We start from the raw sequence: 18,322 nt of genomic DNA, 5'->3' as shown, positions 1-18,322 counted from the left end.
AATGAATTGCCATGTAAATTGCTACCAATTCTCCCGTAAAAACAGATAACTTATCACTAATTCTTTTATTTAATACTATGTTTCCTTGTGGGATAACAGCTGCTGCTCCTACCTTATTATTTATAGTTTTTGATGCATCTGTGAACACCATGATGTTGTCTAAAAATGTTTCCTCAATCCATTGTTCTATCTGGTAACTATTTAAATTTCTATTCTTTAGTAATTGCATGTTTACATTTGGGTTTTCATACATCCACGGTGGTATTGCGGGGATTGGTACTGTAGGGCTAACTTTAATATTATCAATTTGAGCTTTATTATATATGTCTCCTATTATCCACCTGAAACTATTCATTTTTTTCTTCTCTTTTTCTTGGCAGTTTAGTAGCACTTGATGGGTTGGATGTCCTTGCTTGGACCCTTTTAAGTTTGCCCAATAAACTGCTGACAGTTGATCTCTCCTCATATCTAAAGGTTTTTCATTCATCTCTACTTGTAATGCTGCAACTGGGGTTGATTTAGTAGCTCCACAACATAACCTTAAAGCCTGTGATTGGATCCTGTCTATTTTCTCAAGCAATGTTTTTGAAGCAGATTGATAAATAATGCATCCATAATCAATAACAGATCGAATTAAAGTGATGTATATTGCTTTCAATGTCTGCCTATCAGCCCCCCAGTCTTTACCCCTCAAAGCCCTCATTATATTTAACACCTTTTTACTTTTCTCCACTATTTTGCTGATGTGGGTTGACCAGTTAATATTTTTATCAAACCATATTCCCAAATATTTAAATACTTGTACCTCTTCTATATTTTTTCCATAGAGTTTAATTTGGAGCTTGTTTTGTACTTTCCTCTTTGTAAAATGTATGACTTTTGTCTTTCCAACAGTTAATCTTAAACCCCAAGCCGTTCCCCATTCTTAAACATTATTTACCGCTTTTTGAATCTTCTTTTCTATATGACTAGTATTTCTACCTCTCTTCCACATCACTCCATCATCAGCAAACAGTGCCACATCCACTAACCCTTCCACTTCACTAAAAACTTCATTTATGATTATTGAAAATAATACTGGACTTATTATACTCCCTTGCGGGGTCCCATTTTCCACTTCATATACTCTGCTGTATTCATTCTTTATTTTTACTAATATTGTTCCACTTGTTAAGAAGTCTTTTATCCATCTATACATTTTCCCTCTAATCCCAATGTTATTTAGTCTTATCAGCAACCCCTGTTTCCACAACATATCATAAGCTTTCTCTATATCAAAAAATACTGCAATTATACTTTATTTATTTATTTGTCCCTTTCTAATTTCCTCTTCCAGCTGCACTGCTGGGTCGTTTGTGTTTCTTGCTTTGCGAAATCCACTTTGGTAGTTTTTTATTATTTCTTTTGACTCTAAATAATATACTAGTCTTTCATTAATCATTTTTTCCATTACTTTGCCCAAATTTGAGGTCAATGCTATCGGCCTATAATTACCTGCCTCTTCCGGATCTTTCAATGGTTTGCATAGTGGAATTATTACAGCTTCTTTCCACTCTGCTGGTAATTTTCCTTCTTCATATATCCTATTATATAATTTCAAGACCACTTCTTAGCCAATGCTACTTAAGTTTTCGATCATCTGATAACTCACCTGGTCTTTTCCTGGTGTTGTATTTTTAACCCTTTTCAATATTCGAACCATTTCATTCAAAGAAAATTTCATATCTATAATGTTGGTTAAACTGTTATCACTGTCTTCCATCATTTCCCCAATATTTAAACTAATTGTTTTCTCTCTCTTTTGTTTTTCTACATTTCTCAAATTATCATTACTGTGCACTTTAACAAATGTATTTGCTAAAAGTTCTGCTTTTTCTTTATTTTCTACCACACACCGTGTCCCATCTTTCATCACATGATTTTTATGTTCACTTCTGATCCCTGACATTTTCTTGATCATTCCCCACACTTGGCCTAAAGGAGTAGTTCTATTTAATGATTCACAAAACGTTCTCCAATAGTGTTTTCTTGTCTTTTTAATAACGTACCTTACTTTAGCTTTGTGCTTTTTATATTGGATCATATCTTGGAAATTATGTGTTCTTGTCAATATTCTAAATGCTCTATTCCATTCTTTTATTGCGTCTGTGCATGCTTGTGTCCACCACGGCACTATCTTCCTTCTTTTCCCTATACTACTCCTTGGTATGCTCTTTTTGGCTGCTTCCATTATGCATTTTGTAATATCTGTATTCAGTTGTTCAATATCTTGATTTATATCCACTTCCTTTAATGTCATGTCGGGAACTTTCCCTAAATTGTCCCCAATCACAGTGATTATACTTCCATCTTCCTTCTATTTTAGTGCTTTCTGTCCTTTGGTTTATGTTTATGTGAATGAAGATTGGGTAGTGATCACTTCCTATAGTGCTGTCTTTATTTACTTCCCACTCTACCTTTCCTGCTAACCCTTGTGTTAAATCTATTGCTGTTTCTTTACCCGTGACTACATCTAACCTTGTTCCTGACCCATCATTCACACACACCAGTTCTTTTTCCTCCAAAAATGCTTCAAATGTTTCCCCATTCCAGTCATTCCTTTCACCCCACATTGTGCTATGTGCATTAAAGTCACCACACCAAATGATATTGCCACTCCAGTGCTCGACTATTGTTTCTAGTTGATGAATTTGTAATTTCTTGCACAGATTATAGAAGTTTAGCACTTTGTATCTTTCTTTATTATTCCATACTTCTACCCCTACTATTTCTAGTTCTTGTTTTTCTTTTAATATTGTATAATGCATGTCTTCTTTAATAAATATGGCACATCCTCCTCCTTGCCCATCATTCCTATCTTTACGTATTGTTATGTATCCTTTTATTATAAAGCTCAATTTTGGCTTCAGCCAGGTTTCTTGAATACATAGTATATGTGGTTTATTTTTCATATTATTAATATATCCCTTTAGTTCCTGTCCGTTTGCTATTAAACTTCTGGCATTCCACTGAACAATCAACATGGCGTTGGATTGTGGTAACATGACTCTGTCTCGTCTACTCTCTGTAGTTCACCTTGTACCTGTTCCGAAGATAGTTATTTTAAATTTAAGAACTTTGCTGCTGCTTTGACAATTATTTTGATCTTCTCAGTTTTATTTCTTGCCTGTTCTGTGCAGTTTATGACATATGCCAGGAACACAACTAGCTTGTCCATGGAAAGTCCTGTATTTGTTGCCTCTTGTTTTTTATTACTTGAACTATTGTCACTTCTGTCTTGTTCTGAACTATTCTCACTTCTATCTTGTTCTGCACTTTCTTAATTTCTTACTTTAACTGCCTCTGCATATGTAATATTTATTTCTACTATGATTTGCTGTACTTCTGTTGCCTGTTTCCTAATGACACATCCCCCATACGCTGTTGTGTGATTCCCGCCACAGTTACAACACTTGACCAGTTCATTATCTCCACATTGTCCATATTCATGCTCCCCTCCACACCTTCCACATCTCAACTTAGCATGACACACACTGGCTATATGCCCATAGCGTTGGCACTTGAAGCAGCGTACTGGGGTGGGACGTAAGCTCTAACGTAAAAGCTTAAAAACCCAATCATAATTCTTTGCGGAAGGACTTCCTCGACAAAATGTACTAGTACAGATTCGCTCTCCGTCTTTTCTCCATTTCTGAATGCCATCATTCTTGTCATCATTTTGACAGTACCCCCTTTTATTTGTCTTTTCAATTCTTCTAAATTTTCACCTTTTGGGATTCCTGTCACTACTCCTCTTGCCCCCTTTCGTTCTCCCACTTCCATTTTTTCCTTTATTATCTTATTGCACAGTTTTTGCAACCGCATTGCTTTACTCTTTTGCTCTCCATTTTTGCATTTAATCAAAAGTCGTCCGTCCCTGAGCACCTTCGCTATCTCCACCTCTCCGATGTCGTTCTTTAACCCCTTAACTAGGCTGACCATACGTCCTCTTTCCCCCGGACATGTCCTCTTTTGCGGGGGTGTCCGGGCGAGGTTTCTTAAATGCCTCAAATGTCCGGCATTTTGAGTTAGGGTTGCGTGTATTTTCAATGTACGTCCAGGATTAAGTTAAGAAGGGGTTAAAAAAAAACTGAAGGTGCGCGCACGTAGCAACATTCGTGAGGGAGGGGCAGAGACAGAGAGCGAGAGGGCTAGTGAGTGGAGACCATACTTGCCAACCCTCCCGTTTTTAGCGGGAGAATCCCGGTATTCAGCGCCTCTCCCGACAACCTCCCGGCAGAGATTTTCTCCCGACAAACACCCGGTATTCAGCAGGAGCTGGAGGCCACGCCCCCTCCAGCTCAATGCGGACCTGAGACTGAGTGGGGACAGCCTGTTCTCACGTCCGTTTTCCCACAATATAAACAGCTTGCCTGCCCAATGACGTCATAACATCTAGGGCTTTTAGAGACTAGAGTGCACAACTGCGCACACAACAAGGAGACGAAGCAGAAGAACGAGAAAATTACAGACATCACATGGCGACGCCGTCGACGAGCAAGATGAAGAAATACGCTTGCAAGTTCCAAAAAAAATGGAAACAAGAATTTCAGTTCATCCAGGACAGTTTGAAGGGGAAGGTGTATGTTGCCTGTAAATTTTTTAGAACAGACTTCTCCATTGAACACGGTGGCCGAAATGATATACTCATCATGAACGGAGAAGTTAAACAGGGCAATACTGCCATCTAGTGGATAGCCACCAGAACACTGAAATTCAAGTATTTATTTATTTTTTTCTATGTAAATAAAATAAATATATATATATACATATATATAGCTAGAATTCACTGAAAGTCAAGTATTTCATATATATATATATATGTGTGTGTGTGTATAATACTCGAGTTGGTGAATTCTAGCTGTAAATAGCCACGCCCCCAATGAATTAAGTAACGTTTATGACAACCTTTTATCAAAACACAATATAGAATGTGAGATATGACAGGATAATGCGTACATTTGTCATTTTTTTTTCAAAACGCTTACAAAAAAGCGGGACCCCAAAAATTTACTGTGGGACCCCATTTTTATGACTTGATGGGGTCCCTGGGACCCCATTTTGAAAATTCCTAGTGCCAACACTGCTATCAACAGAGGAGAAAAAATGCTTTATTTAAAAAAATATATTATTTATAAAGCAAGTTCGAGTATCGTTGGCAAATTTTCACCTAGTCCCGGCCTTGGCATGCTGCCCGCCTTGGCACGCATATATGTGTCCTCTTTTTGGGATTTCAGAATATGGTCAGCCTACCTTAACCAGTGTCATTAAACTTATGTCATTCATGTCTTGACCTGATTTAAATGTATATATGATCCTGTAATTATCTTCCATAGTCTTTTTCCTCTTTTCTACTTCTTCATCTTCTTCGTGTACCGGTACTCTTTTAGCACTCGATTTTCCTTCATGCCCTCCACTCCCCTTCTTTCCTCTCTCCCCTCTAGTCCTATCCACGTCCATACCTTCCTCATACATCCCATCACTATCCCCTTCCATCTCGATCCAGTCACAAAACAGCTTATGCACAACCGCCAAGAAGATTTGGATACTCTCAATTGTTTAGCCACCGCTCCTTGGTTTACTTCCGCCCTCCTGGCACCAAAACCAAGCCTCCTCCCGAGACTCACCTTCAGCCATGTGAAACTTTTCTGTGAGGGGAAAAGGGAGGGGCTCCACAACCCAGGAGGACTACAGGAACTCAGGAGGAACAAAAATATATCAAACTGCCCGTTCACAGGCGAGCAGAAAAGAGAACTATTTGGAGATAAAATTCACAAAAAAAATATAATAAATAACAAAGGTGTATTTTAACTCCGTTACATAGGCCATCTAGGTGCTGTAGTGGGGACTGCCAACTCTCCTTGTCCCTTCTCTGTTGTGTGCGGACAATTAATGACTTTGCTCCAAGTTGTCAAAAATGCATGAATGCTAATAAGTGCTGTACAAATTGATATATTGTAAAAGTGAGCTGCGATTGGGCCACATGAAGTTTGCCTAGCAACAAGTGGCACATGTGCCTTGAAAAGAACATATAACTTAAGTTTACTAATGCAGACTATTTATTGTCCGTGTGTGGGGTGTAACACACTGAGGTTGCTGTGCACTTGTAACAGTCTTAATGGGAAATAGGAATACATAAAGAGGTGGGGAAGCAGTGTCAGAAGAGTCATGAAAAAATGGAGCTGTAAATCAGTTTTAATTGTGCACAATATAATATTTTTATAATTTAATTAGGTCAAGAAAAATAAATATAGCTTTATCATCCTGGAACACAAACCCTATTTAACAAGGATTTGCAATCAGTACATACATTCTTTGGAGAGACATGAACAAATAAATTACAAGAATTTGAATTGCAATATGTTTCTTAAGGCTGAAACGACGCGTCGACGTAGTCGACGTCATCGGTTACGTAAATACGTCGACGCCGTTTTTGTGCGTCGACGCGTCGCATATTTACGTCACACTACCGTCATGGCGGAGCGCAAAGCAGACTGTGCGAGTGAGGGGGGAAAAACGCACGCCAAAAGTCGTCAAAAGTGTGGGAGTATTTCAATACACAGCCTAATAATGTTGTTGTATGCACACTGTGTCGAGCGGAAATGGCCTATCATAGCAGCACAACGGCTATGAACGAACATTTGAAAAGAAAACCATCAACCATCAACTAGTCAATCGTCCGCGTTAGCATACGTTGTCATCATTACACAAAAACATGAATGTGTCATTTGTATCTGCTAGGGGTGTAACGGTATGTGTTTTGTATTGAACCGTTTCGGTACGGGGCTTTAGGTTCGGTACGGGGGTGTACCGAACGAGTTTCTAAGCTAAAGCTAACTTTAGCTGCTAAAGTCTTAACAAGTTGCTTTGCTCCTCTGCCTCTGTCTCAGCACGCAGCATTGTCCCACCCATACAACCATCTGATTGGTACACACGCAGCATTGTCCCACCCACACAACCATCTGATTGGTACACACGAAGCATTATCAGCCAATCAGCAGTGCGTATTCATAGCGCATGTAGTCAGCGCTTCAGCGTGGAGCAGATAGGTGTTTAGCAGGTGAGCATCAGGCAGCGGACTCTCCCCAAATGATAATAAACACCTCCCAGTCAACTACTAGTAACATCACTATGAGCCCGTTGACCTACTAGAAACTTAAACTGCAGCTCAGCTCGCTCGCAGTCCTGGTTTGAGGTGAAGGCTAATTACCTCTCAGTTCCAGCCACATCGACCCCTTCTGAGCGCCTATTTTCAGCTGCTCTGAATATTCTAAACAAGAAAAGAAGCAAAGCAAGTAGACATGCTAACCTTTCTTCATTACAACTGTTAGTCACTCACTGGAATGAGTAGAATTGGTTATTGTGTACTGTGTTGGACTGGATGTTTATTTTGCACATTTTAAAAACAATACTTAATGTTTACAGTGCTCCAGAATATTTAGATTGGCACTTTTTTGTATTGGATGTTTATCTTTATTTTTGCACATTTTAGCAAATAAGCAATACTTTCACTTTTGTTGAAATGTTTACACTGTTGTTACAGAATATTTCGTTTTGCCCTTTTTTGTATTGGATGTTTATCTTTATTTTTGCACATTTTAAAGCAAAATAAGCAATATTTTTACTTTTGAAATGCTTATACTATTGCAGAATATTAAGATTTGCACTGGATGTTTACTTTTATATTTGCACATTAAAAAGCAAATAAGCTACTTTTAATTTTGTTAAATGTTAAAAGTTTTAAATGTTTACATTGTTACAGAATATTTTGTCATGTTGTTGTCAATGTTGACTGAGTGGCCATACTTTTTTTTTGTAAATAAAAGCCATGCCTTTTGAAAAAACTGGCCTACTTTTATTTTTTCATCTTCATTTTAAATAAAATAAAATAAAAAATAATCGGTAAAAGGAAAAATAATCTATAGATGAATCGAAGAAAAAAAATCTATAGATTAATCGATTAATCGAAAAAATAATCTATAGATTAATCGATAGAAAAATAATCGTTAGCTGCAGCCTTAATGTTTCTACATGTTGAATAACAAAAACATTTTTAAATCCTTGAGAATATTTTGTCCCTTTTCATAAATTACACATGAAATGTCCAGAAAGTGCCTTAACAGCCAGCATCTATTGAATTGTATTGGGAAATGTGTCTTTGACAAAGTGATTACCAGAAAAAGGCAATACAACAGAGACATCTAGTGGCTATTTTTCAAACCTGCATCCATGAAATTAAATAGTAATCTGGTACGATTGTTGGCAAAAATCCAGCGATAGTAATAGAATCACGTTCTAGGTGCACATAGCATGATTAATGTAGTTTAAATTCACAAAATTGAATCATGAATAACATTGAACAGAAAAATAGAGCAAAAAACTGAAAGTGAACACTTTCAAAGGTGCTAAGAATATACAGTCTCTGTATATATACTCTGCTTATACTGTGGTAAAACATCATACAGTACAGGGGTTTACATATTTAGTGAACAATAATTTAAAACATGCAATTGAAGCTTCTTTAATATTTCAAGTAAATGTAATTTCACGTTGTGGGTGTGTCAGTCAGGTGAAACTATAGTATTTTACTTCTATATAAATATATACTATAGGTCACAAAACTAAGTTTGGTTGAAATGCAGCAAACACTTATATGCATAGACTTTGAGAAACTAGACATCGCTTCAATAGAAGTACAGAAATTACCCTGATTTCAGAGACTGTTCTTATTGTCAAGATCTTCTGCTAAGGTAGAGAAGGAGCTGATCTCACCCATCTCGTTGTGAACCTTCATGACCCCCTCCTCTTTCCGTCCATTCTTTCTATCAAACTCTGCCGTAATCTCCTGCAGGCTCTTGCCTTTTGTCTCTGGGAACGTAAACCCCAGAAACACAGCTGAAACTAAACACACAACCAAAAATGGCAAGAAGCAAAGGCTCCCCAGATTGCTTACGATGAAGGGAAACAACATTCCCACTAGGAACAGACTGAGCCACATTAGCGATCCGGCGACCATGTACGCTGCAGGTCTGGCCGACTGGTCAAAGATCTCTGCTGGTAGAATACCGGTCACACCTGCAGGACCTAAACCGAAGCTAAGGATGTAGGAGAAAACGCACACCATGCTGAGGTAGGACATCCCATTCACTCCTTGTCTTTGGAGTGTGAGGGCTATTGTGAAGACTACAGTCCAGCATGACATAAGAGTGTAGCCTCCTACTAGAAGACCCTTCCGGCCCACTCGCTCAATTAGGAGGTTGCTCAGTATCGATGCAGTCAGTTCAGATGCTCCCGTTCCAATGGTTATATACTGGATTTTATCTGCAGGAATGCCTGCCTCAAAGAAGATGTAAGATGCATAGAAGTAGATGGAGTCATTGCCACAAAGCATCATGGCACTACTGGCCATCATGACCGTTCTAAGTTGGGATCGCAGGTCACGCTCTTTAAAAAGGGAACAGGGTGTCTTAACAGAAGATGCAGATCCAGCGTTTGATTGCCTCTGACATTCTTCAAGCATTTCCTGTAGTTCTAAAACTGGAGCCACGCCACCACGGAGTCTTTCAAGGGCTTGGACGCATGCTTCCCTGTCACCGCGGTCAATGAGCAGATATCTGGGGCTTTCGGGAAACCAGGGTAATGTAAGCATCTGGATCACGCCTGGAAGCATGTTGCTGGCGAGTAAGTAGGGCCAGAGAAGCTGTGTGCCCAACACCTCAGTCAGTCCCACAATTTGACCCATGAAAATCCCAAAAGCAGTGAAAACAGCAGAGGAAAAAGCCACAGCTCCTCGTAGGTGTTTAGGAGCGCTTTCCCCAAAGTACATAGGCTGGACATTCATACTGACACCTGAATTAATCCCCACGAGGAACCGAGCGAAGATGATGATCTCAAATGACCGTGCAACCCTGCACAGAAGAACCAAAGCCGCACCTACGAACAAAAATGAGTTGTTCAACAGCAGAGACTTCTTCCGCCCAAAGTGGACAGCCATTGGGCCAGCTAGCAGGGCCCCGAGCAGACCTCCCAGCGGGAAAGCAGATACAATAAGAGTCCACACCAGAGTCACATGAGGAGCTTCCAAGCTTGTACCCCAGCGTGATGTGTATGTATCATTGATGAAAGTCTGGATGTAGCTGGTTGGAGCGTTGATAATGGAAATATTGTATCCATACTGGAAGGTGCCTCCAATGGCAGCTGAGCACACAGTCAGGGCAGTTGTTCTGTCACTTGTTTCTTCTCCTTCTGTATTTCCTATTCACTTCACGAGAGTCAAAGTTAACAAACAGAGCACAAAGCGTGTTTCCTAAAATTCCTTTTCTCAACACTGTAGCAAGCCACTGTCATGGTAAACATCATTGTAATGCCTAAAGAGAAGCACATTTGGTTTGTATTAGTATTTATATCTTATATCACTCTAGCGACCTGTTATCTTTAACAGCACGTGAAAATGGTCTCTGATAACAAACCTGGATTTATTGCAATGTAAATATCCGCATTGGCGCATGGAAAGCTACGGTTGTAATACTCCCTCAACTGTAGCTGTCAGAAACATTTTGTCCACTTTAATTAAAAAAAAAAAAAAAAAAAAGCCTAATTATATTTAATCCTAATTCCATTAACACTGACATACTATTTCTCTTCGTGGTGGTTTAGTTAGAAGATGTATTTAATAATTTAGAAACGGTGTGTTTTCCTTGTAGACTACATGGAGGGATTACTTCATACCAATATATTTGCGTCACATAACCTGCGTCTGGATCCGGATTGGCTTTGACTATAGTGCCTACGTCATAATCATGCGACTACTGTTGCACCGTTTAAAGGAGACTCAATGTAAGTAACCGTCGCTATGTTTCTATTTTGTCCTTTGTGGAACAAATACAAGTACAAATGATGTAATAGTAAGCAGTCACTTTTGTTTTGCACACTTAAATTGTTGCAATGCTAATACGAATGTCAAAGGTATGGTAAAGTTTGTCAAAGGTTTAATCGTAATTCGTCATCATTGTCTGCTATTCTAACTGGCAGATGAACGCCATCAAATAAAGGATATTTGTGCCAGTATAGTTATTTGTGTCCCTTTATTGGCCCCTGCTTTTTTTTTTTTCACGCCACATCATCAAAATGGAAACTTTCTCCAGGACACCTTCGCCAACCAAAAAGAAAGAGGATGACAGGAGTAAACAACGAGGTAAACAGAAAGCTGGAGTTTTGAAAGATGTAGTTGATAAAGAGCGAAACAGGGCGACAAACAGAACACGACCTGGTGCTTCTAGTCGGAGCAGCAGGTCAGATCTACTTTAAATTCAATTGTTAAATTTGAAGATTTTGGCATTGAAGACTAATTTTCTCCCAATTCCAGTTCCAGTAGCTCAGGTTCTAGTTCCGGCTCATCCAGTGGGAGCTCTTCCAACTCAGGTTCCTCCAGCCCATCCTCTTCGTCATCCTTGCCAAGCCCCAGCCGTCAGCGGCAGAACAAACAACACTCCTGCTCAAAGTAGAGAATTCCTCTTAACTGTTTCTCAGCATTGATTGATTGATTGAAACTTTTATTAGTAGATTGCACAGTGCAGTACATATTCCGTACAATTGACCACTATATGGTAACACCCGAATACGTTTTTCAACTTGTTTAAGTCGGGGTCCACTTAAATTGACACGCCATTGGTACGACATTGTACCAGACATACTAACAGTACTAAACATTTCCTGAATGTAGGTCCAAATCGACCAGGAAAGACGATCGAGGACGTCGAAAGAGGAGTCCCACTCCAAAACCCACCAAGGTCTACCTGGGCCGGCTGACAAGAAATGTAATCAAGGTGAGGCCTAAACAGACCAAAGTCCTCTCGTATATTACTGAGAAAGACCCAAATAACACCACACAAAAATGCAAAGGATACAAGTCTTAGTACTTAGTATTCTAAGGCAGCATCATGATGGTTAAAAAAAAAACACATAAAGCCTTAAGAACGAATGTTGATTCCGTTGAGTTACCTTTACCCTGTCCAGGGGCGTAACACCAAATTCTGGGCCCCTGATACACCAGATCCTGAAGGGCCCCTGACCCCACTCTAAACCTAATGTTGCTGCCCCATACACACACACTTGGTATGTTTACATGCACTAGAAAGCTAACTATTGCATGCATTTGATTGAAACCAGCTTTTTAAAACACTTGTAAATTAATTAGTTTTTGTTTTGAAGATGCGGTTAACATAGTTTAAACATATCTTTATAAACCCCATTAATAATTAAAACAATGGTTTTTTTTTTGGTTTTTTTATTTCTTAAACGTGCCAACAAATTATATGTAAAATGGACAGAATACAAACGTAAGATCATTAATTCAATTTAGAGTAATAATCAGAGGTGTGGACTCGAGTCACATGACTTGGACTCGAGTCAGACTCGAGTCATGAATTTGATGACTTTGGACTCGACTTAGACTTTAACATCAATGACTTGTGACTTCACTTGGACTTGAGCCTTTTGACTTGACATGACTTGCTACTTTCCCCAAAACCCAAAGATTAAAAAGTTATTTGGGAGCGCGCCGCTCCGTATTTTTCCTTTTCTTCGTCTGTGTCTATCAGCGTGTTGTTCCTGTCAGCTGGTGTGCTCTCAGTACAACAGCCAATCAAATTAGATCTACGCTGTTTTCATCACACAGCTCTCATCCAATCAAATTGCAGGACAACCAATGAAGAAGAATTGTCAAACAATGCGGCAGTGAGAAACAATTATGCCAAAGTTAATTTCGTTCGGGTATTAAAACTACGACTCGGTCAACAAAAAACGAATAGCCCTATGCAAATCATGCAGTTCGAATATTATAGACGGAGCCGTAACAACTTCCAACTTCGTTCGACATTTGAAGATGCACAAAGAAGGGTAAGTTTTGAATGTAAGCTAACGTTTATTGGCTAAGTAACATGACTTTTATTTGCTGTGTAGTTAAATCAGTGAGGCTGTAAACTCACTGCTAACGTCATAACCATAGACATCTTGTAAGGGTACGCAGCATGGAGCGCTACTGCCTACAGGCGCAGACGAGACGCGGGGCCGCCATCTTGGAGTGGTGATCCGCTCCACTAGTGCAATTCATTTGGCAGGAGCAATGAACTGTCAGCACATTTAATTCATCTTACCTTACTGAATACCACTGATTTTCACGCGCTTTGTTGTCATACGTGTAGCTATGATAAAGGACACATGTTTCGGCGTGTTTTATTATTCATAGTTTGCTTAACAGTAATATAATATTCTTATATGCTATAAGTGACCAGACGTCCGAGATCAAAACTGGGAATATAATCCCCAGAGAAAGGGGAAAAAAACGGACAGCTATTTTTAAATTGAAGAAACAATATGATTAGGTTATATATACATGTGTATATCCTACATAAACAATGTATGAATACATTAAATATCTATATATCTTATAGACTGTATCTCTGTTGCTGCAGCAGCAGAGAGTTTATTCTGTCTTGACACTTTGTATTTATATTTTGTATTACATTCTTCCCTCAAATGATCATGTTTACAGTGATTGTTATATATGTATTTTTTATGTATGTCGCTTTGGATAAAAGCATCTGCCAAATACTTAAACATATATAAACACCTGAAAGTCTTCATATCAGCTAAAACCACCAATCTGTTTCACTGGATTCAGAATAAAACCAAATGCTGTTTTACCCAACAATGTTAGTATTTGAATATTGTTACTTGAAGACTTATTCCTGGTTACAATTATACTGTTAAGAAAGTATTGTCTTATATTTTGCCTAAAATGAGAATGCATCATAATCAGTGGCGGCTGGTGAATTTTGTTTTAGGTGGGGCTGAAAGTTTCTAAACCAAACCCCTTTAGGGGCGTCATCCTCCCCCAAAAGATTTCTTTGTGATTTTCACATACAAATATTGAAGATCTTTGCTCCTTCTCAACTCTGTGGTAATGTTATTTTCATAAAATACAACCAATAGTACATTAATGTTAAATCTTACTTGTGAAAAGTAATCCCCCGATTCCTATTTTCAACAGTCCGCTCATTTGAGCAGGAAAACGCTGAACACCAGCCCGGCATCTTTGTTTTCTACCTGTCAACTGTCAGTTTAGGCTGCTCGCCGGCTCCTCATCACCACTTCAAGATGCAATTTGCTCGGGTCACAGTAACCAATGCTGCGTCTACTTATAAGATGTCTGTGGTTATAACGTCATTGCAAACACGGCAATCTGTTGCGTCCACTGCAGTTCGCTACCTTATTCATACTTTTTGTCAAGTGATTTTTTTTAAGCAGGGTTGCATGAGGTACCTACACATAACGTTACGTTAGTCAATGTATCACACACAATAACGTAACGTTAGACGGCGGTCAGCAGCACCGCGTATTTTAGCCACCTACAAAAAGACAAACATAGTCAAATAAAGGTCAGTTAAAATGTATACTATATTAAGAATATGTGTACATATTGCATAGGGCCCTGACATCTAAAAAGTACAACTCTGTTCATTGTTATGTTCATGTATTTGTTATGTTTTTCATGTGTACGCACACATAAACACACATACAGTATGAGATGAGATCAATGAGATAAGGTAAGAACAGAATAGAAACTGCTGTGGAAGTAGTTACAATGCAATATGCCATGGACATACAATGTTAACACTTTTGTACAAATAAGTACAGTTGCACTTGTTTTTGCAAATGTGTTTATTCTGTAAAGGAATGAGTTAAATGTTTAAATTTGTTTACACTATTAAAATGACTGGTTAATGGTGCTATTATGAATTGCAATGTCAGCACTATTTTTTTTCCTGCTATTTCAAATGCACTTGTTTTAATAAATAAATACAACGTTTTAAAAGCATACACAATCTGTGTAAAAATATTAGTCTGTGGTTAAAAGGACTTGAAAGGACTCGAAACTCAAAATGCATGACTTGTGACTTGACTTGAGACTTTCCAGTCTTGACTTTGGACTTGACTCGGGACTTGCCTGTCTTGACTCGGGACTTGACTCGAGACTTGAGGGCAAAGACTTGAGACTTACTTGTGACTTGCAAAGCAATGACTTGGTCCCACCTCTGGTAATAATTCACTTAAATATGATTGTACATATGTCAAGTTTCCGTTTACTTCATAGTGTAAAGCAAAGATTAGCAGATTCACATAGGATTATCAGTGGATAATACAAATCATAATAATACATTCTTTTTTGTATGATTATATTAGAATTAGTGCATCTTCTAGGAATCTGTAACTTTAATGGAGGGCCCTTGAATGCACCACGGTCATGTGCAATGTGATGCAAAAGTTCAACTACTGGCAGGGCACCGCCAGGGGGTGACCTATCAGTCTTCCTGTTGTGCTTGGACGGGTTGTACAAAATACATAATGTTGTACTTTTAAGAGCAATGACAATGAAATTCTATTATATTCCTTTCTTCCATCACCTCATCCTTCCACAATGCTGCTTTTGACTGTGAATGCTTAAAGATCTGTGTTGAGTATACAAAATACAAAATTATTCATTAACCAGAAAACCGAGCATGAACTAAGTTCATGCTTGATTTTCTGGTTAATGAATCCTTTCGTATTTTTGATAAAGGAAGTAGGTAGTCTCAGACGTTTTTATTTGATTCAAGCAAACTTATTATTGAACTTTCACTGCAATATTAATTTCATTTGAACATTTATGTCAAAAAATCATAAAACTACAAAGGCTCGGGGCTGGTACAACATCCCCACTTACCCCTCCTCACGACTCCTCTGCATGGCAGATACAGCATGTGTAAAGCTGTAGTAGAGAAATAATTAGGAATTGGAAAACATTTCTCTTTAAAAAGCTTGAAACTGATTTTAGAAGTGTCTTTGCCTTCTAAAGGAGCACCTCCAGGAAATGTTCTCCACCTATGGCAAGATCAAGATGATTGACATGCCCATGAACCGTGTTCACCCTCATCTGTCCAAAGGCTACGCGTACATCGAGTTTGAGAACTCTAAAGAAGCAGAACAAGCACTTAAATACATGGATGGAGGTGCAGTACGGTGTGGTGGGTCACCCAGAAGGAAGTTGAATGGATGCTAAAGATGTTTTCTGTGTTGGATCTTTTCAGGACAGATTGATGGTCAGGAGATAACAGTCATAGCTGTCCTGACACCAAGGGCGCGCACACCTGCTAGGAGGCTGTCCCCGCCCCGCACGATGCCGCATCCACCTCAGCTGTGGCGACGCACTCCGCCTCGTATGAGGAGAAGGTGAAACTGCAGTGTCTTGGTGGTGCTGGACAGAAAACTACTGCTTCCGCCTCTCCTGTTAATATATTTCTCATCTTATAGGTCTCCACGGCGACGCTCACCAGTCCGGCGCATGTCCGGATCGCCTGGTCGCCGTCAACACCGGTCCCGTTCCAGTTCCAACTCCTCCCGCTAGAGATCAGTATTACCCAACTGAGGGTTTACACTGCACACCAAATCAGATTTTTTTTTGCTCTGAAGTGACACAGATCTGATTATTTGCCAGTCTAAACGCTGCAAAGTGCTTCAAATTTGATCTTTTGGCATCAGATTCAGGCCACATCAGGTGGTAGTTTAGAATCCGATTGGACTGATCTTTTCAAATGTGATTTCAGTCTAACCGCAATCCTACTTGTATGTGACTGGAATCTGATTTTGGGTGAGCTACGTCACTCGTGTACGCCGGAAAGACGCAGTCGCCAGCGGAAATGAATATTATCATCACAACACCAAATTTTTGGTGCATCACTTGTCAATAGGGCGCAAATGATAGGCTATATGTAATATATGAATATATATTTTGATTCCGAATAAATAGCGATTGTTGAAGGACCGAAATTGGCGCTTTGGCGCATTTGCTAACATGTGAATTGAAAAATAAGGCTCCTGTAGATCAATGCTAATGTCCGTGTCTCCTCTACTTAACAGCCATAAAAAGATTACAACCCTCCCAAATATATTACACGTAATACATCCATTCATACATTATATTACTTTAATTTACTTTCATGTAAAACACCCACATTTTTAAGGCCTTGTGACTTTTACATATTGTAAAAGTAGTTTGACACTCCATTTGTGTAGTTATTAGCCTCAATTCGAGTGAACAGAATGCTAATGCTAACAAGCTCATGCTAAATCCGATGTGTTCATAAAATAGGCCTTTATGCTAATGATGTATTGCTTTTCTTCCAAAATCCACATTCTTCTCTTCAAGATACAATCTCACTCATTGATAAATTCAGTTCTAGTCCAGATTACTCCATCAACTGGTCCAAATCTACTGTGTCACCTATTAGTTCAGACTTTCAGAGCACCTCATCGATTCTACTGCGCAAAGGGAAAATTAAATACCTGAGTATCAATATTGCTTCCACATTGTCAGATCCGAATCACTTGAATTACTCACTAATCTTAAAATTGATTGATCTAGCACGTTGAAAGAAACTGAACATCTCACTGATGGGAAGGGTTTTGACTGAGAAAATGATTCCCACCAATCCTTCTCAAATCTTGTTTAAATCACTAAACTTACACATCAATCAGTTTCTTTGGAAAAGTAAACCAGCACGAATCAGCTTTATAACATTACAAAAACCCAAGAAATATTAGGATCTAGAACTCCCAATTTTTTAAATTACTTCCTTGCAAATAAAGTACAATACATATTCAAATGGATCAATCCCAATTTATTATATAATTTATGGTTAGATATTGAACAATCACTCAGCCATGAAATCCCAATTTCTAACTTGCCCTTTATTAGCCAAATTCTCCGAAAACACAACTGCTTTAAAAGTATTAATATATGCACTACTTAACAGCTTGGTGGGAATTTTTGAAAATATTTAGAGTCCCAGCTCACTCCCTGCCAATTTACGCCTATTTGGAATAATCCTGATTTTCTGCTTAACAATAAATAATTGAACTTTCCAACATGGTATGTTAAGTGAGTCAGATGCCTTGGAGATATATCAATGGAAACAGTTGTATCTCTTTTAAAAGTTTAATAACACAGTATGCAATAAATAAATAAATACATTCCTAGAATATATACAAATCAAATTTGTAATCAGTGCAAGATTCAACAAAACAACATGGGAAAGTAATCGCACTACCGTTAAATTCTTCAAAATATCTGCCCCCAGAGCTTTATCCAAATTATAGGTTTCCTTAATTTATACTGAAATGACGACAGGTTGTAGAGGACGCTAAAGGCAGTGACATCAAGGCACGCCCTTAATATTGTTGTCCG

The 18,322-nt window shown here is 38.7% G+C and overlaps 1 protein-coding gene and 1 pseudogene across 2 annotated transcripts; one reads left to right on the top strand and one right to left on the bottom strand.

The window, feature by feature from the left end:
* Nucleotides 1-8,752: 8,752 nt before the first annotated feature.
* On the bottom strand, nucleotides 8,753-10,386 carry LOC133656144 (solute carrier family 2, facilitated glucose transporter member 11-like; annotated as a pseudogene).
* LOC133655030 (RNA-binding protein with serine-rich domain 1-like) lies at nucleotides 10,148-16,483 on the top strand. Of its 2 annotated transcripts, none has more exons than XM_062054929.1 (6): nucleotides 10,148-10,875; nucleotides 11,184-11,330; nucleotides 11,405-11,539; nucleotides 11,762-11,864; nucleotides 15,935-16,088; nucleotides 16,167-16,409. In XM_062054929.1, coding segments are annotated over exons 1-6 (687 nt in total). In that variant the 5' UTR covers nucleotides 10,148-10,873; the 3' UTR covers nucleotides 16,313-16,409. The 2 variants fall into 2 exon arrangements, with proteins under 2 accessions (XP_061910913.1, XP_061910915.1); XM_062054931.1 differs by lacking the exon at nucleotides 10,148-10,875 and having other exon boundaries at nucleotides 11,167-11,330; nucleotides 16,167-16,308; nucleotides 16,390-16,483.
* Nucleotides 16,484-18,322: the final 1,839 nt, after the last annotated feature.

Source organism: Entelurus aequoreus, linkage group LG08, assembly GCF_033978785.1.
Source record: "Entelurus aequoreus isolate RoL-2023_Sb linkage group LG08, RoL_Eaeq_v1.1, whole genome shotgun sequence".
NCBI classification, from domain to species: domain Eukaryota; kingdom Metazoa; phylum Chordata; class Actinopteri; order Syngnathiformes; family Syngnathidae; genus Entelurus; species Entelurus aequoreus.
Note: the sequence above shows the minus strand (reverse complement) of the source record. Positions and strands in the feature narration are given on the sequence as shown.

Bases quoted from the DNA above. Each gene is read 5' to 3' on its own strand.
- LOC133655030 (XM_062054931.1), top strand. From the start codon at position 11,167: ATGGAAACTTTCTCCAGGACACCTTCGCCAACCAAAAAGAAAGAGGAT. The intron at 16,089-16,166 runs GTGCAGTACGGT...GGATCTTTTCAG, and splicing joins ACTTAAATACATGGATGGAG to GACAGATTGATGGTCAGGAG. The intron at 16,309-16,389 runs GTGAAACTGCAG...CTCATCTTATAG, and splicing joins CCGCCTCGTATGAGGAGAAG to GTCTCCACGGCGACGCTCAC.